General features: G+C 43.1%; 2 protein-coding genes across 6 annotated transcripts; both read left to right on the forward strand.

Annotated features, from left to right (window-relative positions):
* The first annotated feature begins 404 nt into the window (after positions 1-404).
* Positions 405-19,740, forward strand: ppp1r13bb (protein phosphatase 1, regulatory subunit 13Bb). Of its 5 annotated transcripts, none has more exons than XM_084699502.1 (19): positions 405-546; positions 1,592-1,794; positions 5,084-5,231; positions 5,733-5,852; positions 6,745-6,812; positions 9,620-9,721; positions 10,261-10,435; positions 11,044-11,243; positions 11,646-11,810; positions 12,105-12,297; positions 12,881-13,054; positions 14,247-14,380; positions 14,679-15,135; positions 15,260-16,017; positions 16,428-16,565; positions 16,836-16,969; positions 17,188-17,354; positions 17,638-17,837; positions 18,262-19,740. In XM_084699502.1, exons 2-19 carry the CDS (start codon positions 1,786-1,788, stop codon positions 18,301-18,303), a joined length of 3,384 nt encoding a protein of 1,127 aa, XP_084555628.1. In that variant the 5' UTR covers positions 405-546; positions 1,592-1,785; the 3' UTR covers positions 18,304-19,740. The 5 variants fall into 5 exon arrangements, with proteins under 5 accessions (XP_084555628.1, XP_084555629.1, XP_084555630.1 ...); XM_084699503.1 differs by having other exon boundaries at positions 11,646-11,786; XM_084699504.1 differs by lacking the exon at positions 12,881-13,054.
* A 110-nt stretch (positions 19,741-19,850) lies between these two features.
* Positions 19,851-27,277, forward strand: LOC146286761 (sphingosine-1-phosphate phosphatase 1-like). Its single transcript, XM_084699507.1, has 3 exons — positions 19,851-21,164; positions 22,962-23,051; positions 24,521-27,277. The coding sequence occupies exons 1-3, from the start codon at positions 20,403-20,405 to the stop codon at positions 25,070-25,072; spliced, it is 1,404 nt and encodes a 467-aa protein (XP_084555633.1). The 5' UTR covers positions 19,851-20,402; the 3' UTR covers positions 25,073-27,277.
* The last annotated feature ends 501 nt before the right edge of the window (positions 27,278-27,778 follow it).

The raw sequence follows: 27,778 nt of genomic DNA on the forward strand, positions 1-27,778 counted from the left end.
GAATAGATCAGTAATCTGTGTGTGTGTTTACAGTTACAGATGGTCGTTTTGTGACTGTCACAGACCAATAATAGCCTACCCCATAGATTACATTTTCATTGTTTTTATTGTTAATTAATTATATTAATCTATACCATAGGCCATTCCAAACATGCATCCTCTTCAAAAAGGCAAACAAATATATTTAATTTTATTGTGTAATTAATCAATTGCTCTTTCTTCTCAAAATTAAATAGGTAAACAGTTCAATGACGAAAAAGTTTAGAAATGTGTAACCACCATCCTCTCACCTTTTTTCTGTATATTGTGCAGGTCAACCTCCTACTTGTTATTAACTTTCTCTATGGTGCAGCTCACATTTTTTACATTCCGAGTCAACGTGACATCACTGCGTGGCAGCGTACTGCAGGGCGGGGGTATGTTTTCTCACGTCAACAGATTAAATATATACAGTACTCTTCTCTAACCTTGAAATTTAAAGGCAAGCCGGCAATTTTTCCCGGAATTCGATTAGCGGTTAATCCAAAACTGAATCATTGTTAGGAGGTGAGTTTGGCATCTTTCTCGTTTCTGAATGTGCTTCCCTGAGCTAGTCCAGCTAGCCGAAACAGCAGGCTAAACAACCCCAGTTCGCAGTTTGTATAGCTAGCTACAGTACTAGCTAGTCCTAGCTAATTTAAATGAGCCCGTATACAAGTACGAGCTAACTAGGTTACTTACATCGGGTACTAATATTGACAGTTATCCACCATCCATAATTTACTTAAGCGTGGATTGCCTTTAAGATTTGTGCTTAAATTCCGTTGTTTTACTAGCCAATCTAGTATAACAACGCGGTAGAGCTACATGTCATTAAATAGTGAGTGTTCCCAGATAGCTACCGTGGCTAGGCTGTCTACTATCTGGTCGATTGTTGGGTTGACTAGCTCTAGCTAATTAAAGACACAATCGTTTGTAGCCTAATCGCAAATCAAACCTTACGCTTTGATTTTAAAATGTAGCTTTTCACAAGCAGTTTGACATGCGCGCAATCATTACAAAAACATATACTCTGGTAGTTTGACTGCTTTGCCTAGCCAAATTGCCAAAGAGGCAGTGGTGGCAGTAGGCTACTAGCTAGTACTAGCTTAGCAATGAGACTGCTGAACCCAAGCCAATGCGGTAGGCTAGCCATCTAAATGCATCTTCTCATCTCGAACCAACTTAAGTAGTCAACAGGCTAAACGTATCACTAAACGACGGGGTTTTTATATTTACGTATGATAAAGCTATTTTGCGATTTGTGACTGACATTGTTTTGACGTTGGGCCCACACACTCGCAGTACGGCAAGATGTAGGCTACTGTAGAGCTAGCTACGTACTGGTACTCTCGAGTCCCTCTGCCATGGCATGTACGTCAAACAAAGTTGTTCGTGGTTGCTAGCCATGATGAAATGGCTAACTATCACATTATTTAACTATCACTATTTAACGCTACAGGAACGTGTCCGGACAATTGAATGGCTAACCATAATAGCGTATATCATGCAATCAATGATGTCAACTCTCAGTTTTCTTGTAAGCTAGAGCTAATTGTGTTGCATTTTGCAGAGGACTGGCGTCGAGGCAATAACAGCCCACTGGACAGGGTGGACCATTCCTCTACTTGTTTGGGCTTGAGTATGCTGCAGCGGTGGGCATCGCAAATTTGCAAGTGAACGTCACCACTCCCTGGTTGAACTTCAAGCTACCCAACGTTAGTGCTGTTATGTGCCTCTCCTCCTGACACCAACCGAGCCGCAAATATGATGCCGGTGAGGAAACTTTAATGCCTAAAAAGTATTACAACATGATGTTTTGGTGCTACTGCTACGTTGTTAGTGATTGGTGCACAGACCCAAGGAAATCAGATCAAGGGATACATTGATATTAAAATTTTGACCGAAACACAGACACTGATAAAATGATCCAAGCCTATACCAACATTTCTTAATTTTGCTTGCCTATTTGTACACCTCTTGAACATTCAGTTGCTGTTTTGCTTTTGAGTAAACACAACTCGAATGTGACTCATGTTTTTATTTTGAATAGTCAAACCTTTTTCTAGAATATTTGTAACTTTTTGTTAGGACAAGTAGCCTGCATTGTGTTTACAAATACTTACGATATTATGTTTGTTTACAACTATATATATATATATATATATATATATATATATATATATATATATATATATATATATATATATATATATATATATATATATATATATATATATATATGTATATGTGTAATATTTGTAACTGAACATTAACAAATTGTCAGTTGTACAAATAATTTTGCAACAATAATAGCTTATTGTAGCTTACAGTGTCATCCTGTTGGCCCAACTGAGAACTATTTACTTTGATACAATTCCCACACATAGTAAGCATTGTGTGAAACAGCTTTATGGTGACTACAAGTCTTGCATGTCCATGAACAGCAGCTTTTTACAGGAAGTTAATATTGATACAAAATACAATACTTTTTTTATTTATTTGCTTTTCCACATTTTAATATTCTAATACTCCATACACATCATCAGAATTTGCTGCTATGGCCTATTATATATCATATTTAGTTATTGCACTGGTAAAAATATGGTTAGATTGAATTATTTTCTGTCTGAGGACGGAAATCATACTTTTGGTTGGTTTGTCTTGCTGTGTAAGGAGCTTCCATGCCCAAGGCTGTGTGACTTAATGGACTTGACTGGCTCAGAGTCTGTCAAAGTTGATCCTGAATAGATGAAATAAATCAGCTCTTGACTTAAGAGCCCCACCTGTTTGGTGACCTTTTATCTATTATATATTTATCTTCCCTAATGCACTTGTCTAAATTGTCATCTTTCTTACTGCAGAGCTTTTCAAATGTTAATGGATCCTGTCATGAAAACTTAGAATCGTGAGGACAATTTGCTCTAAAGTTAATGTTTTTATTTGAGACTCAAACCTCACTTTTTGCACTTCTTCAGTTTTGTATATATTTTTGAATTAAATGTTCATTTCATTAAGTTATGACTATTGTAATCATATAACCAAGAAGCAGGCAGTGGCATGCACTCTTCAGTTTGCCATTTTGGTTCTCTGTCCACGTCAGTACAATAGACTCTTGCTTGAATCGGTAAACAGTCATTTTCAAAATGTAGGAGTTGCTTGCTGGGATCAGTAGCTGTTCTCTGTAGTAGGTCTACCCTGTCACAGCCTGGTCAACTCAATCTTATTTGATAATTTTGTTGCAGTTTCATAACACACCTAAGGGGAGCCTTATTCAAAAAGGGGAGCTTGCAGGGAAAAACGTGTCTCCCTTTCTCCCTCCCTCCCTCTCTCCCTCCCTCCCTCCTTCTCTCCCTCCCTCCCTCCCTCCCTCCCTCCTTGCCTCTGTCCTTCAGTGGATGCACACATAGCATGCCTTTACTCAAAGGAGACTAATGCTGTGTTGCAGAGCCCACGTCTGCAAACCTTTTTACTTGTGGGCTACTGGCGTTTCCCGCTCGTCTTTCCTAGTTTCCTTGAAAGCTGAGTATTTGAAGTCCGAATGTTGGAATGAAGAAGTTTGTGACAGTAGTGCTAAGGAGCCTGGTCAGCCTCTCAAAAAACCGAAACACTTGGACTAAGAAGGTCCACCACCCCCAGAATGAGGGCAGGAGACAGGTGGCTTTCAAAGGGTCAAAGCCTACGGGCAGACGGCACTTAGCGAGGGCAACACGTTTTTCCCTCAAGGTGAGATCACTGCCCTCTTGAAATTCAGTGTGATTTGTCATTGCCTGTGCCACATTTGGATATTAGTCTGAGCTTGAAGTGATTGCGGAAATTGCCACTTTAAGGTGATTGACATCATCGTTGTTGCATGAAAATGTAAATGAGTATTGGCTATGTTGACATACATGTGTGATGTACATCATACATTTCTTCGTGAAATAATAGTCTGTCCTGACTAAATGCTTTAACATGTCAGGTGTCTATAAAGGATTCTGCAATACTAGTACTATCCTGTCCAAAAAGGCTATATCCAGTAATGGATTTATTATCACATTAGCCTAAATCATCCACTTGGTTTGGCTCATAGATACATTGTTGCCGTCCAGATATTGGGATTGCTGAATACCTATTGTTGTGATGAACTTTAATTATGTTTCCTAAATTGATCCATGTAGCCTATCTGTGCTCATGGAATGATTGTATTTGTAAGGTTATTTAAAATAAATCGCTTACAGTCTGAGTAGAATTATAACAGATTGTCTGTAGAAACTAATGTGTTTCTGCTCAATGGTGTGTATATTTCTTTAGTTATTGTCACATTAGTTCAAAGCATTGCGGTATTTTTTTGTGTGCTCTCTCGTTGACACATGCTTCAGATTTGGGTCATATGGATTACGCATCAGGGAATTTTATTTTATTGTGCCATTTAATGTGCTTCGGTTTGAGATCAGTGCACATGGAGGCAGTCCAGAATAAGTGCTTGGTGGTGCAGGAAAGTCATGTTTTGAAACACCCAGGGAACTATAGGTTTGATATAAGCTGACACAAAGCTAAAAAGGAGGCAACATCTAGTATTATGAAATCAAGGTACAAAAAACCTGCAATGAACAGCACTCTATTAGGATAAATTTAGTGTTTCTGCAGTGATAAACAATTGGCAGTTTAGTTTAAAGCTGCACTTGGTAACATTATAAAATTAATAAAAAAATATGGGAAAGGGTTCCCCTAATTTTTGTCTGAACTCCTACACTTTCCTTCAGCTGAAGTTTGATTGACACAAAATAAGACAATGAGAAAGGTACGCCTCGCCAAGGAAGGCACGCCTTGCTGAAGGCGATTGGCTGGAACAGAATTGCCTCTACCGAGTTGGCTTGAAAGTGCCGGTACGCTCCCAAAAATGTTCAAATTGACATGCCACTGGCACTGGGCTGTCTGTGTTGCTAAACAGCCCTCAGAGGACCTCATTATTACACACCATGTTTAAAGGGGACTGAACAAATCCTACCAGGAAAAAATGGTCCCAGCTGAAAAAATGCTTGCTTGATCTAATTCTCTTGCTATTTTTTTTTTCCTCTTTCAGATGATCTTGACAGTGTACCTCAGTGATGGAGAGCAGGCTTTAACGGAGGTACCCATCACCCCAGAAACCTCATGCCGTGACGTGGTGGAGTTTTGCAAGGAGCCTGGAGAGAGCGGCTGCCATCTGGCTGAAGTGTGGCGAGGCAATGGTAGGGGAATAATGACACTTGTACAGCGCTCCCATTAGAAATGAGTGTATTCTCTTTGACTTAATGAGGGGAAAAATGCAGCTTAATCGTGGTTTGTTGTTCCAGGGTATTTTTTATTACACAATCAGAATTGACTGACCTGACAACCTAGCACTCACTTTCCCTCAGTGTGCTTTGCACAAAAAACCCAAACACTGATGACACAGGAGCTTGTCACAGTAGATATTGTTGATGGATCGTTCAGACAATGCAAGTGTTAGCATTCCTCTTGCACTTGGGTTTCAACCTTACAAACCATGGCCTTACTTTAACAGGTTGTTTGATGTCTGCAACACATTTCTGTGGAGACAAACATTTGAGTATTCCAATTTTAGAATAAAAAAAAAGGCATGAATTGGTTCAGTCACCAATCTCTTCCCAACACTGTGATTCTATGTCCGGTGTATCATGCCAATATAATTCAAACAGAGAACTTACAAAGTCTTAAATTTGTCTTTACAGAGCGAGCTATTCCGTTTGAACACATGATGTATGAGCACTTGCAGAAGTGGGGCCCTCGTAAACAAGAGGTGAAGTTCTTCCTCAGACACGAAGAGTCACCAACCGAGAGCAGTGATCAAGGTGGGTGCGCTAAACTCCACATTCAAATTCATACTTTCTGCCCCGCTCCGCTTCACTTGGACGCTATGAAATCAAAAACCATGTCTGTCATTGCCCAAGCACACAGACACTCAAAGACACGCAAGTGTCTTAGATGTGCTGTGCTGTCAGAAGTTGAGGAGGAAGCAGTTTTTGTCTGGCAGTTTATCTTTGTTGGTGTTTGTAGTCATGTGATGTCTTACTTGGGTTAATGCTGCAAGAGATAAACAGGGAAGTGGAACGGCCGGGAAAGCCTCTGCTGTGCCTGGTTATCAGATGGTCAAGCTTGGGTGGCAGATCAGGAACGTCTTGCTGAATTTATGACATGACGTCTATCAGCCTCTGAGCCAGAGAATATTGAAGCTGACAATATATAAGCTAACTATAATATATATGTGTGTGTGTGTGTGTGTGTGTGTGTGTGTGTGTGTGTGCGTGTGTGTGTGAGCTATATATATATATATATATATATATATATATATATGTATATGTATCTATGTATCTCTATATCTCTCATTCTATGCTGCTAGTTTAAAAAAAATGTCCATAAATACATAATGGCCTGTCATGTGACATCACGTGTCATCAGCTTCCCATGAATCAATGTTTCAGCATTTGACTGTTTAAACAGAGTGCAAAACCGATTTGCGTTCTGATAAAAATGTACAAACATTTAACATCCTACCGTGATGGCAACATCTTCACACACCTTCTGCATCCTCTGACTCTAAACTAGAATACAAGTTGGTCTTATAAAGTCTGCAATTCCTTTTGGCTTTGTATCGTCTACTTTGTGCTGCATCGGTTGGTTTGTTAAAAGGGACCATTATTAATGAAGTGCATTTTCCTGCTGTGTACATCTTACTCTTTGCAGGGAGCCAGCAGTCTCAGGAGCAGGCCAACCGCAGGACTGGAAGCAGTGGAGAAAAGAACGAGAATGGGGTAAAAGCTTTCTCACGATGCACATCATAAACACAATCATGATATTCTCGAGTATTTTCAATTGTGAATTCACGGGGACTATTAGACGGACTCATCGCTGACTGAAGCAAAGTGTACCAGAGGCTGTGTTTACATGGCTGCTGCAGGGAAACCTCTACTAACATAGTGACTCAGACGCCTCACTTTTTTCCTAGTCAAAATGCCATAGAGATTTTTAGTGGCTGTGCTGACCAAACCACAACAATGGACTTGGCAGTTATGTTGCTTTTCCTGGTCAAATGGCCTGACGAAGAAGTATGAATTATTAACGAGTCAACAAGAATGATTTCCCTAATTGATGCTGCCAAATCATGACATGTGTCCACAAACCTTGCTGATCAGAGCAGCATATACAGTCTGAACAACATCAAGTGTGGTGCAATTCATGTACCCCTCCAACAAATCAGAATCGAGTGTCCACAACATAACAAATATACGTTCAGCATATCTCTTGAGACATCTCTGTCTATCATGATCTATATCTTGGTATGGCAATGTCCATTGTCAGCAGGTACTCATCTGTTGTCAGTACTGATGTGCATGGCCAGCGGGTTATCTGGGTGAAAGAGAGGTGGGCAGTTCAGCCTCCCTGGGAGACTGATGCAGTTGGGGACTGTCAGGTGGCATGGCTGCCGGTCCTGACCATTGCACCAGCGATGGCCAAATCCTTGAGCCAATGCATTCATTTCGGTACTACAGTACTCTCTGTAAATCTAACGTAAAGTGCCAGCAAACACATCACCTCTCCTACTTGCAATAAGGGAAATTGACCCCACTGTTTGTTGTAGTTTCATCCAACACTGTCTGAATCCGGTTCTTAGAAGTACGCCGCTCTGTCCCACATTTACAATGTGAGCTATAATGTGTCTCTCAGTTCGAGTTGGCCTCATAAGCACTCCGTGAAGTGTGTATCCAGTCCATTATCACCCCCCCCCCCTCCTCCTCCTCCATGCACTCTCTCATATCGTCCCAGATTCCAGAACGGGAAGCTGCCGTGGTCAAGGGAGCGGAACTAATTTAACCTTAAGGGGGGGATTTGGGTAAGAGCTAGAACGTCACGAGATGCCAAATTGTTTATTTATTTCCCTCCCTTTCTCAAGAGACGGCAGCATGACACACCTTCTGTCTTTCCCTCTTATCTAATACACACTATCCAGTTGTGTGTGTGTGTGTGTGTGTAGTGTGATCCAGTTCCTCATTAGTTGGTTTCTGTGAGCAATGTTACAGAGTTGCCTGACCGACGGCCTACACACACACGACATACACAGGATGTTTTCTAAAAAGGAGTGAACCGTTTACCCTGGGGTTCTGATACATGTGAAGCCCACCTCTGACAGAGCTGCTGACCCTGCGTCTGTTAAGACCCCTCAGCTAGGAAATCGATCATTTCCAGTTGGCCAATGTCTAGTCTGTAAAATGAAGATGTGGACCGATAGCTCAATACGTCTGAGTGGAAGACTCCAGCGTGATTTGGGGACGTATCTAACAGTGCAGTGACAATACCATTCTGGTATTCATTTGGGTCAGGCCCAGAGCACGTTACAATTTGCAAAAACCTGGGTGCCGTTACCAATGGTAACGTGGTTTAATTGGTGAACTGTGTAAAGAATCGTTCAAAGTCACTTTGAATGGTTGGTCGAGCCACTGACTTGCCCTTAGACCGCCACTGAGTGGCCATGCGTGTAAGCTGCTTCATTCTCTCGCTCTCAAACGCAACACTGTCCCGTGAACGCGCGAGACTCGCCACGCACTTGCATGGACACGCGCGTGTAGCTTTCCCCTCCGAGCGTGACTTGCTTTGGCTTAGTCACTCCCCCAGTTCCGTCTCATCTCCAGTACACTCTCTCCAGTCATCTGCTCTACATCTATACCGCGTCAGTGCACGTACGTCATTCATCCAGCACCACGACAAGACATACTCGCTGCTTCGAGGGAGGAGAGACCAGGCCTTGGGTAAGGAAATATTCATAGACGACGTGGCATGATTGACATGACTGTGTGATGGCTTTTTAGTTCTATCTATGAGCCTGTTGTCTCTCATCACTTATCCTCCATTGGTTAACCCCATCCACCACTTACTGTGCTGTCTTGCATACAGTGAGCGCACGTCCTTGGAGAGTGACACATCTTTTTCTGTTGTTGTCTTTTTTACAAAGGACATTGTGGCTAAATGAATGTTCCTGTACGCGGCCAAAGTGCCCATTTAGCTGAGGGGTTTTGACAGGGCATTGAGTGGCAGGCATCCTCATGTCCCAGTGGTGAGCTTTACCAGGAGGTAGAACAAAAATATGGAGTTTCTATCCAGCTAATGTGTTCTAGTATAATTCCTCATTGGTTTCGGAGACCAGCGTGGGACTTGAAACAAAGCTATTGGATTTACGGATTGAGTTGTATGTCAGATGTATCCACGAGCAATAGGTCACCTTCTTTGTTAGTCTCCGTATCCACACTGCTGGGTGTGCATGCATGATTGCTGCAGCTTCACATGCTGACATACGTTGTGCTATTATCTGTACCCACCATCTGGGTCCACCTTTAAACATGACTATATTTGAAACATTTTGTACAGGCTACCAATGAAACAGGTAGGGTAGCCCCAAGTTGATGGATCGTGTGTGTGTGTGTGTGTGTGTGTGTGTGTGTGTGTGTGTGTGTGTGTGTGTGTGTGTGTGTGTGTGTGTGTGTGTGTGTGTGTGTGTGTGTGTGTGTGTGTGTGTGTGTGTGTGTGTGTGTGTGTGTGTGTGTGTGTGTGTGTGTGTGTGTGTTAGGTGGGGAGCCCCCGTGTGGAGCTCACGCTGTCAGAGCTGCAGGAGATGGCCACACGGCAGCAGCAACAAATTGAAGTGCAACAGCAGATGCTTGTCGCTAAGGTAACACCTTTTTGATTGTGAATTGATGTTGATATTATCTTTGTTGCATGTTAAAATTCGACCTTGTACGTTTTGCCATCTTCTACTACTACCTAGGGATAGTCTTTTGTAGGTGAATCACATACAATTTATAGAAAAATTGTTTTTGGGGTTGGTGTAAGTGAATGAAGAACGTTTAGAGTTGAGAACTCTACATTTCGATGGGGCCCTCACCTGATCTACGAACGTCTTATGTACATATCTCATTTGTATCTGAGGGGTCTGAGACCCCGAATGATCTGTTTGTGTGTATTTACATTTAGTCATTTTAGCAGGTACAATAGGATCTAGTTACATCTTTTCATGAAAATAAAATAACATCTACATTATGCCATAAACATTTGGGTCAATTAGATAGTAGTAAATCATAGAAAATATTCAAAAGCAACCCCATATATGGTTTTGATTCATGTATGCCCAACAGCATATCAGATGGGAATCTAGTGCAGTGAAGACAAACGTTCCATTAGAATAATCGGAAGTGTCCCGTGTGCGTCTAGGAGCAGCGTCTGCGCTACCTGAAGCAGCAGGAGAGACGGCAGCAGCAGTCAGTGTCTGAGACGGAGAAGCTTCAGAGGCTGAAGGACCGAGTCGAGAACCAGGAGGCCAAACTCAAGAAGATCCGCGCCATGAGGGGCCAGGTGGACTACAGCAAAGTCATCAATGGCAACCTGTGTACGTCTTCACACACACACAGTCTCAATCTGTGGACATCCTCACACACACACAGTCTCAACCTGTGTACGTACTCACACACACAGTCTCAACCTGTGTACGTACACACACGCATATTCTGGGGTCTTGGTCTCTGATGTCAAATTCAGCCCTGATTAGTCTTGAACGTAGACGTATCTGGCCAAGTAATATGCTTAAGGATAGGCATCCTTAAAATTAAAATGATCTGGGATTGGAAGAATCCTTTGCATGACAAGTCTGGCCTCTTGTCTTTTTCTTTCCTCCCCCCCTCCCCCCTTTAGCTCTGAGCAGATCACATCAGAATCATGAAAACAAATGCCCTTAACTCTGTAAAAGGAAACAAAGAGAGTTTTGGTTTTCTGAGTTTTGAGTTGTTTCCGCAGTACTTAGCTACAAGCTGACACTTCCTTTGTAAAATAGCAACATGTATTTATCGAGTTTCACTCCCCTCATACCACTGGTCACAGGTTAGACATTGCTGATGCGGCCTTTCTCCTGCGCTCTCCGATCCACCGAGGTACTAAAGGACTTCGCTCTCACCCCCCCCCCCCCCCACACACACACACACCTTTCTCCTTTCTCCTCAGCTGCCGAGATCGAGCAGGTGAACGGCTTGTTCCAGGAGAAGCAGGCGGACCTGCAGGCGGCCGTGCTGCGGGTGGAGCAGCTGAGCCTGCAGCTGGAGGACCTGCGGAGAGGCAAGCTGAACAACCTGCAGTCCGCCCTGGGAGGGCAGGTGTCCAGTACCGCCGCTCTGGAGCTGCGCAAACTCTACCAGGAGCTGCAGGTCTGTGAAAGGGCACGAGATGAGACTGTATGTTAGCTGCAGCCCCCCCCCCCCCCCGTACGGTCTGTAGAGTAACCTCACCTCTGCTGATTGGCCAAAGCTTTAGTATTCCTTAAAAGACCTAGGTAATTGTCATGGCCAAAGCCGCAAAGCAAAAACACTAAAGGCTACTGTTTTGGGCTCTGACATGTGTTTATTATGATTGAGTTGTATCCCATATCTGTTCTAGATTTGCTTTGTATCGAAACAGTAAAATAAATAGAACACTTGGACACATTAGCTCTCACAGTCTACTGATGTACTAGTACCACCTACGATCACAGGTCGTCCACCCTCCCGATTGGATCGTTTGGCGTCACTAATCAGGAGTGCACCTCCCCCCCCCCCTTCCCTGTCTCCCAGATAAGAAACAAGCTGAACCAGGATCAGAACAGCAAGCTGCAGCAACAGAAGGACCTGCTGAACAAGCGCAACGTGGAGGTGACGCTGATGGACAAGCGCATCACTGAGCTGCGCGACCGCCTCTACAAGAAAAAAGCTGAGGCACGTCCAAAAGAGAACGTGCCTGTAAGGCTAGGAGCGCACAGCACACCCGCGCGCACACAACATGCCACACACATTAGAGATCACCGTTATTGGTTGTGGATGCACTGTTAACCGTATGTACAATATTGACGTTATTTTAATCATAGCTACAACAACCACTGCAACGTGATAACTTCCCATTTAGCCAGCAAACGGTTAGCTTAACAATAAAAAGATTTGGGACGAGTTTCAAGTGAACGAGATGTTCTATTAAAGTCCTCTTTCACGTGACCCCACTTGTCTTCATGTGTTCATGTGGTTCCTGTCGCCCTACAGCTCAACCGGACTAATGGACCGCCGTCCCCCCAGCCGGCCCCTGGGACAGTGGGTCGCGTGGCAGCCGTGGGGCCCTACATCCAGGTCCCTGTGCCGGGGACGCAGGAGAGTGGGTACTCTGTGCCGGCAGACCCCCTCAAGCCCCAGTCGCTGGGCGTCAACGTCCCCAACAACCAAGCCCGCTTGAAATCAGGTTTGTCTACTGCCCTCCCAATTCCTTTTTGTCAGCTCTGCTGTGCCGTGGTCGAGTTCTTCCCCCGCCTGCTGTGACGTTTTACCTTTCCTTTGCCCTTTCTCTTTAATTTGCTTTTTGAGTGTGTGGTTGCCACTTGCATTACTTTCTGGAGAATCCTTTTCTGTGCAAAATGTATTTGATAATGGACCGTAGGCATGTGTACCAAGCCAAAATGTATTTGAGTTGTATTGCAGCAGGAGTATTACAGTCATAAGAGATTCATAACCCCAAACAAACAAAGTCTGTCCTCCGGTTTTTGATTCTCCCGGATCAGTTAAGATCCCGGGGGCTCAATTCATCCAGTAATGTCAACAACTGGTTTCTATACTAGATTAAGAGCGGTTATCCCTGAATGTCAGTCTGACAAAACATTTTAAAGTACCTGTACAGACTTGGCTACGACAGTACAGGTATTGCTATGAAGTTATCAACGACAACAAAAAAGTAGATGCCAGTGTATGTACAAGCCGATGACAAAACATACATACATTTTTATGTGTAGCTCTCCTGCCCAATAGCATGCAATATAATTTCCATACAGAGAACTTGAACAACCAGCCAGAACACCCACTACCATCAGTGGCGGATTCTGTGAGAAAGCCCCCCAGCTCATGGAAGGTGTCAGATTTAGACATCGTTGTGGACCCTGTACCGGCATCCCCTCAAGAAGCTCAAATGGGCCCCGGGGCCCCCTCTGGTTTGGAAGGTCCTTCCCGTGAGTGTGCAGGTTGCCTAAGCAGAGGGATGGCTTGCTTTGAACCTTCTTAGATATCTGAGTGAGATTTAGTTGGCCGTTGTATTCTAACTGAAGCTTGTTAACAACCAAGGATATTGAGGGAATCGTTTTCATGAAATGGATTGATGAGACTCAGTAAAATTGCAAACTGAGACATGTTGGTGCTTGATGAGGTTTATAACAGTAATTCCTGCTTTGCCTCAGACATTGAGACACATTGCCCACTATGCAAGTTTGAGGGCTATGTAAAACAGACCGTCAAACTTAAATCATGCATGGTGCAAATAAATAGGCAAATGCTTTGTTTTTGACGCTGCAGCATCCATTGCATTTTTTTTTGCTAGACCATGCCATGGTTTGCTGTTTTCTTGTGTTCCTGTGCACCTTCAGTTGAGAATACTTTGCTTATAATGCAAGTGGAGCACTAGAGCCGTGTGAGATATTTTTTTTTGGGGGAAGGGCAAATTAAATACCAAGCAACTTGATGACTGATTGAGTACCCTTTGGACCTCATGAACTAGCAGTCTGGATCTAGTTGTCATGGTTTATAGAAAGAACTAGGGGTTTCATAGCTCTCTAAATTTCAGCCTCAAACCACAGGGGATATACATAGGTGCTCCTTTGTGCTTTGGCATCGAGATAGAAAACACAGATCCTGCATTATTATGCATAGCTACTTTGGGAAGGTTCACTGCGCTCCCCTGCATGTAGTGTGATCAGTGCTGAAGTCAAATTTACCCATGCAACGCCACACCTGTAAATTTGAGCTCTGATCAGATTTTCGTTCCATGACCTCCATAGCCCACCCAGTGACTCACCATGCATCACTTAAATAATAATACTCTAATAAAATGATCAAGCATGCTGGAAAATATTTTCTTAGCATTTAGTCTTGATCATTTGGTATGCAATATATTTAGTTTATATTATTGAATATAGGAATATATAATATACAAGATTTTATAATGCACAGTAAATTGTCAATAGAGTTTTCAACTGAATTCATTAATCGTCACTTCCTGGTGAAAGACCAGGTTAAGCCATTTGTATTCAAGCAACCATTTTGACTCAGCTCTGGTAAACTTCCTTTTTCCCATGCTAGTCCTAAAACTAGCCCTGAGGCCTTCTTTTACTCTCATGGTCCTCACCTTACCTCCTCCCCTCTTCTCAGCTAACGAAGCCAGCTGGCCCACACTAGGCAAGGGCAATGCCTTGCTAAAACCCCCAGACTGGAGAGAGTCTGAGATTGACACTCAAGGCACCACTCCACCTCCCGGCTCCCCCTCCGCTACCACCACAGACAAGGTCAGTCTCCATATCTCTCCGAATGTAGCAAACATGTACTCTGGTGTCTGAATTGTACCTAGTTAGCTATCTTTAATGAACGTGCAGCTCTTACACAGTTGCTGGCCTGATACTTCCTGACTGGGGGTAAAACAGAGGTGGGATCATTCCAGCATCATATCATAGCATAGATTGAGTGTATTTACCAGCAGGGCTGCATATCAAGAGGTCCCAGATGGAAATCTCCTCCTGTTGGATATGAGCGTCTGATGAATGAGTCAATGACAGTGAAACATTGTTGTGCCGCGCCTCTCCCTAGGTGATGGACTCCAACAAGATGGCCGTCTCCTCCTCCCCGGCCGTATCCAAGCCCCAGCCCCCGCCGTACGGCTCGCACCTCCTCTCTGCGGCCTACAACAGCTCGCTGGAGCGCCGCAAAGACGTGCCTCCCCCGCGACCTCACCCCAACCCCCCGGCTCCCTCCTGGCCCCGTGTCGCTCCCCCATCCGGCTCGTCCTCTCAGCAGATTCAGCAGCGCATATCGGTGCCCCCCAGCCCCACCTTCCAGCCAAACTCGCCGCTCTTCCCCCCAGGGCTGGGGGAGCGGCTGGACCCGCCCCTCGCCGTGGCCGTTCGCCCCTTCATTCCAGACAGAGGGTCGCGGCCGCAGTCGCCCCGCAAGGGCCCGGCCACCATGAACTCCAGCTCCATTTACCACATGTACCTCCAGCAGGCGGCGCCAAAGAGTCACCCTCTCAAACCCGCTCTCAAAGCAGGTATTGAAACAAAACGTAGTCATCGTTGAATTCATTGTTGCGTTGGCATTCCCCCCCCCCCCCCCCCCAAAGATCTAACAAGCAGATGATGTAACTATTTATTTTGTTTCCTTTGTGCGTGCAGTGTATGGAAAACCTGTTCTCCACTCGGGCTCCACGCCCCCATCCCCTCTGCCCTTCATGCTGTCAGGAGGGCCCTTCCCTGCATTCCAGGGCCACGAAGATTCTTTCGATGGCGAAGCGACAGATCTGGAAGGTGGCCATGCCCCAGAGTCCTCAGCCCCCCCTCCCAACGTCGAGAACATCCCGCGGCCTCTGAGCCCCACCAAGCTGACGCCCATGGTGCACTCGCCGCTGCGCTACCAAAGCGACGTTGACCTGGAGGTGCTGCGCAAGAAGCTGGCCAACGCCCCGCGGCCCCTGAAAAAGCGCAGCTCGATCACGGAGCCCGAGGGCCCCGCGGGGCCCAATATCCAGAAGCTGCTCTACCAGCGCTTTAACACGCTGGCGGGGGGCATAGAGGCTGCTGTTGTGGGGGGAAATGGGGGAGGGGGGGCCGGGGGAGGCACACCCTTCTATCAGCCCGCCAATCCGCCAGACTACCCTTGCGGTAACATGGCGGCGGACGCCGACAACGGGAATCCCCCTCTGCAGACAGCCGGCGCCGAGGGACCAGCCTCGGAAGCTCTCCCTCCGCCAAACGACACCAACGATAACCAGGCCCTTGCATCGGCCCCGGAGGGCCTTTTGAATCCGCCCGACCCGCAGGAGTCTGAGGATAACCACAACAACAACCTCGAGGGTCTCGTGGTCATGCTGCCCAGCCCGGTGCTCGAGGTCAGCACTCCAGAGGACGCCGGGACTACGCCCTCAACAGCAGTGGTGAGGCACACACCTTCGTTTGTATTGTCACGTTCACACAAATGCAACCTTGTTAGTATTTTAAAAAAATGCCTTTCTGATAAAAAAATATCAAATCAAAGCCAATACATGTTCAGTAAAACACCACAAATACGTACAGCAAACAGCCCGACTTATTTGTTTTTAGAAAATAGTTTATTTACATCCTATTTGAATTGTGCGATCGTTCGAAACGTTGTAGAAAAGATGTTCCGGTTGCATGTGATGCAGCCTCGAAAGCAGAGAGAGATAGAAAGACAAGTGGCAGAAGAGCACCGACCTGTTTTCAAACACAAAGGGACTGTGCACTTATGCCCTCCGGACCGTTGAACTTCTCTTTCGAGGAGAACATGTGCCACACTTACCACTAATAGAACTTTCACTTTCTCCAGGGGAAGCGTACTAACTTGAAGAAAGCCAACTCTGAGCGTACAGGCCATGGCCTCAGGGTCAAATTCAACCCCCTGGCCTTGCTGCTGGACGCGTCACTGGAAGGAGAGTTTGACCTGGTGCAGAGGATCATCTATGAGGTGACATTCATCTGTCTCACACACACGCTTTCTCCTTTCTACCTACTTTACTTATTGGCAGTTTGTTACATTTTCCTGCCGAGTTATTATTCATTCGATCGACAACGTCAACAAAACTGCACTCGTCATAATCCCTAAGATCCAGTTTTTACCCAGTTAAGATTCCCTGCCTTGTGAAAAGTTGCGAATTCTAGCTTTGTAAGCATCGGCAGCAAATGCTTAAGTCCCGGGTATCGCCCTTAATCTAACCTGCATGTACACTGTCCTTAGGTGGAAAACCCCAGCACTCCCAACGACGAAGGCATCACCCCACTACATAACTCTGTGTGCGCCGGGCATCACCACATAGTCAAGTTCCTGCTCGACTTTGGCGTCAACGTCAATGCTGCGGACAGTGATGGCTGGTAAGCCACCGCACACCCTACAGGGAAACGGGCTTCATTGGCCTTTTGACTGTTGAACTTGTCATACCTTTGTGCATGTAGCGCACTAGATAATAGGGATCCGGAACACGCATGGCTTATCACAATAAGAATGTTGAGAAACTTGACGACTCTCTTTTTTTTTTTTCTTTCCTCCTCCGACTTGTTTGTGTGTCTCTGTGTGTTCGGCCCGTACACAGGACTCCCCTGCACTGCGCGGCGTCTTGCAACAGCGTGCACCTGTGCAAGGTCCTGGTCGAGTCGGGCGCTGCAATCTTTGCCAGTACCATCAGCGATGTTGAAACTGCTGCAGACAAGTGTGAAGAGATGGAGGAAGGCTTCATTCAATGTTCCCAGTTTCTCTATGGTGATGCCTCCTTTTTCTTGGTTTGCTCCCCAGACATGCCCTGTTTATATGTTCGGCTTTGTAATCGAGCTAAAAGCCAGTTTCATTCAAAACGGATAGAATCTGTCTTCAACATTGTATGGTTGGGTTAAGGGCAGGTGTAGCATAGTAATAGAGCCTTCGACCACAGATCAAGAGGTTGCAGGTTTGAAATCCCCCTCCTGTACGTTGCGTTGTGTACTTATTGTAATTGTAATACTGTTCTATACTCATTCTGTCATTTGCATGGGTTCTCTCCATCCAGGCGTTCAGGAAAAGATGGGGGTGATGAACAAGGGCGTTGTGTATGCCCTCTGGGAGTACGAGTCCCAGAGCCCAGACGAGCTGTCGTTTGCAGAAGGGGATGCCGTCACCATTCTGCGGCGGCAGGATGACAACGAGACAGAGTGGTGGTGGGGTCGTCTCGACGACAAGGAAGGATACATCCCACGCAACCTTTTAGGGGTGAGACGCGTCTTTCCACGACTGAAATATCAGCATTGGTTTGTCCGGCAGGTCACACACAATGTATGGCCCTTTGCGCTTTACGTACGTTAGTATACTGGGTTTCAATTTAGTCATCAAGTTCTGGGACTAAATATTCATCGAACACCCTTTTACGACTGGCAGCAGGGAAACAGGAGAATTTGTGATGACGTCAAGTTGGCGGTATGAAATCACTTTGGTTAAATCGTATTCATGCACTGCAAACTTCATTTGTGGAAGTTCATTGCGGAATATTTGTATTCAAAAATGTTTTGCAGTTACATGCGCACTTGACAGGTTTACATGTAACGACTGAAACATAAGATGACGAATGTGACTAGATTGAGTGGACCAGTAAACAAAAAGTATAATAATGTCTATCCTTTTTCTCTCTGTCCTACAGCTATACCCCAGAATCAAACCCCGCCAGCGCTCCCTTGCGTAATTCTCCTGTCCCTCTGTCCCTGGTGAACATCAAGACAACAGACATCACTCAACACCTGAGGAAAAACATGGTGCCTGGTGCTCCCCTCCTGCATCTCCCTCTGCCATACATCAGCCTCTTACTTCTACAACCTGTGAACAATGAAGCTTGAGACTTAACCCCCCACACTCACACACACATCGAGCTATCAAGAGCATCCCCCCGTCAACCACTGATTTGCTCCAACAGACACCAGTTCTAGGCTCGCCATTTCATACGCCCTCTCTGATCCAGCAAGAATTCAACAATAAACAACTGATTTTGATTTGACTCAACGTACACGTATTCATTGAAGAACACCCCCCATACCATACCACTGCTTTCTGTAAGTGCGTGTGCATGCGTGACAGTGATGAACTTTGTGTGGGCTTTGTACATTTACATTTAGTGATTTAGCAGACGCTCTTGTCCAGAGCGACTTGCAGTAAGTACAGGGACATTCCCCCGAGGCAAGTAGGGTGAAGTGCCTTGCCCAAGGACACAACTGTCGGGAATCGAACCGGCAACCTTCTGATTAATAGCCCAATTCCCTAACTGCTCAGCCATCTGACTCATTTGTTGGATGATACCGAAATTGATCAGTGTGTGTACGAGTTTTATGTGAAATGGGTTGACAAAATCAGTTTATAAATTGAGAATGTGTTTTTTTGGCAGCCATAGAGGGGGATAAAAGAAAACAAATCTATGCATAGAATCTGATTTAATGACAGTGTTATACAATCATAAGTGGGATCGTGATACAAGTACAATTACATGTAAATCAAGTTGTTCGTTTTCACTTCAGTAAGTGCTCCCCCAAGGTATTTCAGAATAGGCTTTTCTTATCATTGCCTTATTTCCTTTTAAATTCGGATTATTTGATCTCAACACTTTATTTTTATTTTTTACTTGTAATTAAGTAGAATGCGCAGTCCTCTCCTTCAGTATGGTCTTTAACTTGTATTCATACAGTAGAAAATTTGACATTTTGAAACGTTTATGGGGAGTAGGCTATACATATGTGGAAGGTTTCACCATCACCCAAATTGTACTATTGAAAATAATTTAGAAAAGAACACTTGCAGGTATTTCTTTTTTTTGTTTCTTGTATTTACAGTATTGGAGAGTGTGTGTGTGTGAGAAAGAGACCAAGCACTTGACCTAACGGGATCCATTTTCACAATCTCAACTGTCATTTTCTAGAAGTGGCATAGGTTTTTATTTGCATTACGCTGTTCCTCAAATCTAACCATATTTGCATTCATGTGACATGAGATTGGTAATCCGCTAGTTAGACACGACACGGCCTTTCCCTGAATCAACTGTAAATACTGTGTGAGGAGTTCAGTGTTTGAGTGTGTATGAAGACTGTACTCATGCTGTTCAGTAAACGTGCACAATAAAATGGTCCGAGCATGACGAGCATTGGAGTGTTTCCTCACTTAACGGTCTCATATGGTTTTAAGCATTACAGTACTGTTATACTGTATAGGCTACCGTTTAATACACCGTTATATAACATGTTTTAAAAGGTTTGCATGCGCATATTCAACATTGTTGCTTTTAAAGTAGGCAACGTGAAAAAAATGAATACATCGAAGCGGACATCGACAGTCAACTGCCGTTTTTTCGTTTCGTTTTTCAACTTTGTTGTCATGAGACCGACGTGCACTTCCGTGTTGACAACATAAACTACGTACTTTGAATTGTATAATGACGGTAAAACAAATATAAAGCAAGACAGCCTGATTTCTCGATTTTCAGACAGTAGGCTAAGTGTTATAACAGCATGGCATGTCGTATGTCACACCATGTTATGTTCATAGTCTTTTGTAGTTAATAGGGAAGAGTGAGCGCGCATGTTCCCGTGACACAGCGAAGGAAATCCGCCCTCTTGCTGTTTGCACACGTCCACACACCCAACGAAATGTGTTATCTCTAGTGTCGGACTAGGAGTGGTTGGTTTCTTTTAATTATTTAAGTCGTGCGTTCAGCCTTTATTTGGGGTGGATCTTCAATTGAGGTAGGCTACACGAACAAAGCTTGTGGTTTTGAAGGCGGCATTTGGTTGAGGCGTCGCGATGGCGAACGGACTTAAAACAACATTAACACGGCTTTGTAGATATCTGCAGGATCCGTACCATGTGGCGAGATTCCAACAGCTTTGTGGAGTGAAAGGAACGTTTCCTCCACAGATCACGACTGAGGACGATTTAACGTCCAATGGTGTCTGTGTGAAGCAGGGCCTACGTGAAGAGGATGTTGGCCCCAAGCAAAGAAATACAGCCTCAAATAGATGGGAACAGAATGAATGTTCAAAGGGGTTGCTTAATGGGGAGGCTGGATCCGTAACTGCAGATGAACCAAACGCAGGTAGAGATTTGGACAGAAGGATAGAAACTAGCCATAGAATGGCTGGCCAGCCTTCTGAATTAGGTAATGACGAGAAGACGGGAGTTTCAATGAAAAGGTCAAAACCTCTGCGTAGGAACTCTTTGACTGGCGAAGTAGGCCAGGAGTTTATTATAAACAATCCTTTTTTGTTCTATCTTTTCACATTTGGAACTGAGCTGGGCAACGAGATGTTCTTCATAGTTTTCTTTCCCTTTCTCATGTGGAATGTTGATGCTTTTGTGAGCAGACAACTGATAGTGGTATGGATTTGGAATCTCTTCTTCGGTCAGTGCGCCAAAGACCTTATCCGCTGGACGCGACCGACATCGCCACCCGTAGTTAAGGTGGAGATATTTTACAATTTGGAGTACAGTATGCCATCGACGCACGCTATGTCCGGAACAGCCATACCCTTCTGCCTCTTCTTACTCACTTATGGACGCTGGCAGGTAAATAACGGTGCAGTTATTTTCAAAAGGTCATGAAGCACAACATCTCAATGTAGCCTGCAGCATTGGACTCAATGTTTATCTTTTTGTCAATATCCACTGACACGATACAAACAAACACATATTCTTTATCCTAATGTTTCCCAAGAAAGATGTGAAACATTGTTAAAAAAAAACTTGATCAGGTGTTGCTTTCAGCAAAACATATTGGCAATTATGTTGTGAAATTACATGTTGCGAAAAATAATTGGATTGAATGCACCCAAGCCAATCACAATTCCATTTTACATGTATTTATAACAATGTAATGGTGCTGAACCTAGAAAGCAGGGTTTACCTTCTGTCATTGCGCAAAATGACCCACAATCACTTCCAGTCCAATTTTATGGTCCATACTTTATCAGTAATTTGTCAGTTAGCAGTGCATTATGCTTTCTTAAGTACATTTTAAAAAGCAGCTTCTGTTCCATGTATCCATATAGTAGTATGTTGTAAATAATGACATTTTGCATGTCTCATAAACTGACAAACAAGTGAATATGTGATATTCCTATTTTGCTGCATGCTCTAAATTTATAAATAACAATCAGGCCCAAAGAAAGGCAAGGCAAGTTTATTTGTATAGCCAATTTCAACAACAAGGCAATTCAAAGTGCTTCACATAAAACCATTAAAAGCATCAAAACATAATGCAAAAGAAAACAAGATTTAAAAGCAATTAAGAACATCCAATGTGACATTAACATAAAGAAAGCAACATCACTAACTACTGAAAATTGCTAAAACTAAGGAGACCTGTATAAGATTTGTGTTTGGATTAAACCCACTGCCCTTATTTGACTGTTGCATTAGGGAAATCAATAAATACTTCTGACTGACTTCCACCAACTTAGAAGTGTAGCTGTGGCAACTGTCAGTCTGGTAAAACTGGCCAAACCTCCTTGTTGTCCTGTCTAACTACTTTACTACCACTATGAACTTTTCTGTGCAACCATCTTGATCGCAGTCAGCCTCTCAAACATGACTATATGCATGCTGGCTAATTGATACTCAACTTGATTTGTGATGCATGTAGTTTATATAAAAACATGTTTCTTCTTACACGTTACATTTATGTGCTGTGGACAAAAGTAATAATACTACAGTACAATACTACCTAAACTACAGTCTAACACCTCTCGATTACAGTCGTGCCTAGTACAGTGCAGTGACTTGTACAGTGTATCATAAAATACATGTTTTGAGTGCAAAATCCCTACTCTTGGGTGCAAGATGACATGAACATGCCACATCTCACTTGCATGATGTTTAGCCACAGAGCTCATAAGGGCAGATGAAGAAAGAGCAATATTGTGTGTGATAAGACAAGGAACTGGGTTTTATCTCTTATCTTTCAGATGATTAAACCCTGCATGTTAATGGAAAGGTTTTCAGGTAAAAGGTGGGTGTAGGGTTAAGGCCATGCCGGGTTCATGTTTTATTTGATTCACTAATTTAGATAATCAGGCCTCCCTGTTCATCAAGAAGATTCAGTTATGCTATACAAAGTACATGACTGACACGATTCCCCAAATGAACCATAATATATTGTTGCCCGTTGCCCCCCTTTTTGTTTTTACAATTAATGTATCATTTTAAATGTGTTTAACATATATTATATGTGGTTTTAAATGTAACTAAACCATGTGGACACAAATACATTATTGTCATGTCAGGGACATGCAGCACATTTAAGTGCTTGAAAAAGATTAAAATTCATATAACAAACCACCTCTTGTATTTCTGTTGTGCTCGCAGTACCCGTTCCTGATTGGCTTAAGCGTGGCCATCTGCTGGAGCATCCTGGTCTGCATAAGCAGAGTCTACATGGGCATGCACTCCATTCTGGTGAGTTAGTGGTATTTTCTACTCAGCAACATTAAGATTGAAAAGATGTTTGGCCCCAGTCTTCCAAAGTCATGGTTTAATCAAGCATTTGTATATGTATTTGCCATTTGTGTATATTTGCAATATTAGGAATCATTTTGGGGAATTTTGAAGCGCAGACCAAATCACTGCCGCATTGTGCCACTGAGTTCAATATGTCAAGGGTTAACTTCTACACATCTTATCTGGGCTGCACTTAGGGTTGGTGACTGATAAGATATTTCAGTACAAATGTGTTGCTTCTATCTACCAAGAACATTGGAACACAAGGTTGATAATATGATCATAAACATTTTGGGCTTTATTTACCCTGACATTAAGTTTTTATCATCACCTTCAAGTATTTTATTGTCAAATGCTAAGAAACAACACAGGTGTGCGAAACCGAATGCTTTGATATCGCCTGCCAGAAGGCAACAGGGTTAAAAGACTGAAGTATGGGTGGTAACAGTCTCTTATAGTCCTGCCAGCTTTCCTGAGGCATCGTTTGTGGTATGTGTCCTGTAGGGCTGGGAGTTTCCTGCCGATGATGAACTCAGCAGATATGCCCACACTGCGTAGGGCCTTGCGGCCTCTGTTTGTACAGCTCCCATACCACACTGTGATGCAACCATTCAGTATGCTCTCTAATGTTATGCTTAGGCAGATAGGTTCTATTAAGAAAAAAATAATAGTTCTATGACAATGACTAACTGTTTTGAAGCAAAGTTCTCAGCGAGGGCCCAATTGAGACAATTATCCAATGCTTTGTAGCATTGGATAATTGCAAATATGATGCATAATGGGTGAAGTTAAGAAATTAGGAATATGTTAAACTTTCACAAGTAAGGTCTGTACACTGCTTATATGTTGTGTAAGTGATCTACCTACTTACTGTGGACATCCTACTGTGAACATTCTAGCACAACTAGCTGTAACCCACAGCTAATGAGCTATTTATTAGTGATGGAAAAATAAATGCAACCTCAGCACACCACCTAACCATTGTGAATTCTGCTATCACACAACTTTATTATCCCTCAGTTTGCTATACCCACTTTCCATGAAGCAGGGCGATATGACACAGTGACCTTCTACTTATCCATTTGTACTGATAATCTTCTTTGATAGGGAGCTTGGTGTAGTGAGTGCAATTATTCTGTCCTTTTGGTGCAGTGTTTTTAGCTGACCTATTTTACCACTTTTGTCACATCCTATGTATTTTTATTTATTTATTTATTTTTTGCATCTGTTGTAGTTCCTTTTTCTCTACTGTTGTGGAAAAAAATGTGGAGCATTGTAGCAGTCCCTTTTTTTCTTGGTTCTTGAAAACTGTAGATCAATATTAGCAATAAACAATGAACTTTCAAAAAGCAGCCATTTTTTTAAAGAAAATACCTTCAATTCGATTTAGAAGTAACATTCAGCTCTTTCTTTGTCTCATGTTTCAGGAGGTTATCTCAGGCTTCCTCTTCAGTCTGTTGATCCTGGCCTGCTTCAAACCATATTTGGCCCAGATCGACAGCTTCTACCTTATGAGCCCGTATGCATCGTTGGTCATTGTTACCCTGCATGTGAGCCTAGGTCTGCTGGCCTTCTCCCTGGATTCCTGGAGCACCTCACGGGGCGACACCGCACAGGCCCTAGGCACTGGGGCTGGGGCTGCCTTAGCCTCCCACTTAAACTATCAGCTGGGGTTGCTGGCTGACCCAGCCCCGTCGGCCTTACCACTATACTTTCCATCCCTCAGCACTGACCTACTGGTCCGCATAGGACTGCGTCTCCTCATCGGAGTATCCTGCCTGCTCGCTGTTCGGGCGACCACGAAAGCAATTACTGTTCCATTGGTCTGCCGTGTGTTGAAGGTGCCTTGTGACAATGTTAGGGAAGCGCGACAGAACATGATGGTGGAGCTGCCGTATCGCTATGTTGTCTACGGCTCCATCTCCTTCAGTTGTGTCTTTGTTGTGCCCCTTATTTTCAGCTGCTTAAACATTTCCTGAGAGTGTCTCTCCCTGAATCAATACAGATCCTCGATTAGGTTCAAGCTTGTTTTTGCCTTGTGCTGAGCATATTTGAGTTTTCTTTTTGGACCAGGAAATATGATTGGTAACACTTCACATTAGGATGCCCTTATTCCTAGGTAATTGGACAGTAAGATCAAGCAAAACTATATTATTAACAGTACATGTTTTGGGCATTTAAATACACATCATAATACTTGTTACTACAGGTATTACAAAGTAGTAGAAATTGGAAATATGATCCAAATTGTTATAAATTCACATTTCATGACCTGGCCATAATTTATACCAAATCAAATATGCAGCTTGCATGAACTTCATGTAAACATTGATGTGCTTCTTACTGTATATTATACGGTCTGACTCAGACCTTTGTACTTTTTTATACTAGAGGTGCATCGAGAGATGGAGATGGACAGGATTATAGTCCATTTGGAACTGAAGGAAATAGTCAATCTTGCATGGTGGCAATGTGATTGGTAGTCGTACAGTGTAAAGTGCACTCATACTTAATATCCAACTGTAAATGTAAAATGCAAATGTAACTGTACTTTATACATTAATTTTATTTAGCAGTGAGTCCTCTTTATCAAGAGCAAAAGCAGGTACTCAAATGGTTAAAGACTGATCCACTGATCCAGGTAGTCCACTAGCTAGACCTGTAAATGTATTGCAAACCCCTTGATATCATGGTTGGAGGATGTCTATAATGAAAATATTATGCATTGAAGTGATAGTAATCAGATCCAGTTGAAGTGGGGGTACATCATTTAGACTCATGCTCAGCAGGACTGAAGCAGCAAACCACATGGGACTAACACCAGATCAGGGGTGTTTCTGGGGCACAGTCATATCCCTTTTTTTCTTCCAAACTTGCTGTGAACAATGCACTACTAGGCTATAGAAACTCATCTTGCTTAACCCACTATACAACAGATACATATACTTCTGTGTGCAGGCTGCAGTGGCTATTTGGCAAGCTCAGAAGAGCACGCTGACATGGAACTCTGCAGGCATCGATTGGTTGTCTCGGTTAAACTGCTTTCATTTTACAAGTACTGATTGGGATACTGTGTTTATTTTTCCTGGATTATCAATATAAATGAATGCACTGAATAATAAAGTAAATTGTTAAAACTCAAACTTTAGATGTTATGGGGCACAGCAGATTTATACTGGGGCACACGCGTAAAAAGGGTCTAATGACGCCCCTGTACCAGATGCAATTAAAATAATGTATTTGGCTCCTCAAAATGCTTACCTAATTATTAGCAAGTGTCAAAATCAACACAGAGAATAATGTAGAATGGGACACATAGGATTTGCACTGTACATGTCCTTTCTATCCTGGAACCATGATTTGTGTTACACACATAAAATAATATAATATAACTGAGAAGTTCAAAAACGATGTTGACTGGTATCGTTATGAAATTGTTTCCTATTTTTTTCCTATCTCAGCAAATAAATGTCAGTAATATAAAAAAAAATGATAATTTTTTCACATGATTCCTGTTGTGTAGTGTCTTTTATATATATATATATATATATATATATATATATATATATATATATATATATATATATATATAATGTTGGTATTTCATGAAGTCCTGTCTGTGACAGTGGAGGTGGCTCTTTTTGATGGAGGTGTGTTGCTTTAGAAAGGTATAATCACTGTCTACTTAATTTTGTTTTTTCAACTCTGAAGTCATCCTGCAGTCTTCAGATATCACCCACAGCTTGTTTCCCCCCTGTCCTTTACACACATTCTTTGAAGGGGCTATGGTGTCAGATTGCCAGTGTGAAGGTAAAAGAAGTGCGTGAAGCCAAATTAGTTCATATAAAAATTGTGAAAAAGCTAAAACTTGTCATAACTGTTTGCACATTTTCAGACACGTAACATTTAGTTCTACTGTGGTGTTAAAAAGCTAGCCACTCACAGCTCCTGTTGCTCAGTTGGAGTGATATCCTAACAGGGGCTTGCTTATTCTCTCATTCTACTGGGACCTTCAAGTGGAGAAGTGGAGCCTCCAGTGGTGTCTTTTTCCTGTGCGTTACTGTTGTGATTGATTACTGTGATTGAATACTGTCATTGTTTTAAACAGACGTTATCATTGTTGCCCTTCCCTTTTACACTAAATGTTTTGAGGAAATAATTTAAATTAAATCAAATCTTCTGTACTCTTCTACGTTATTTCATTAGCATAAATTGGGGTTTATTAAAATCCATACCATCCATTTGTTAATTTAACATGCCAAAAAGGCTTGGCAGATAATTTGCATTAAATATAAGAATATCTAGGTTTTGACTAAAAGCTGCACTATTTCAATATTTTGCATAGAACTGTTTCAACATAAGATTACTGACTGGATATACACATTTTCTTTCAAAAAAGATACTCTCTTTTCACACGATTGCTACAGTTGTCCACCAAAATGAAGCTCTTATAGGGCTTTAGGGGATCTGCATGGAAGATTCTAGCAACCCCCACACTGAAACAATTCCAGTGTGAAATGGCATCAAAACATCCACTAACCTCCCCAATAATGATCAAAAACTGTCATAATGTTTAATACATTGGCATATCTCTTCAAGTTTATAACTGAAAACGCCGAAAAGGCAAAAACTCTGAAAAAGGTATTCATAATACCAATGTTGGTTCATTTGTGTTTTTATAGTTA

Source organism: Hypomesus nipponensis, chromosome 6 (genome assembly GCF_054491055.1).
Source record: "Hypomesus nipponensis isolate SF chromosome 6, ASM5449105v1, whole genome shotgun sequence".
In the NCBI taxonomy this organism is placed as follows: Eukaryota; Metazoa; Chordata; class Actinopteri; order Osmeriformes; family Osmeridae; genus Hypomesus; species Hypomesus nipponensis.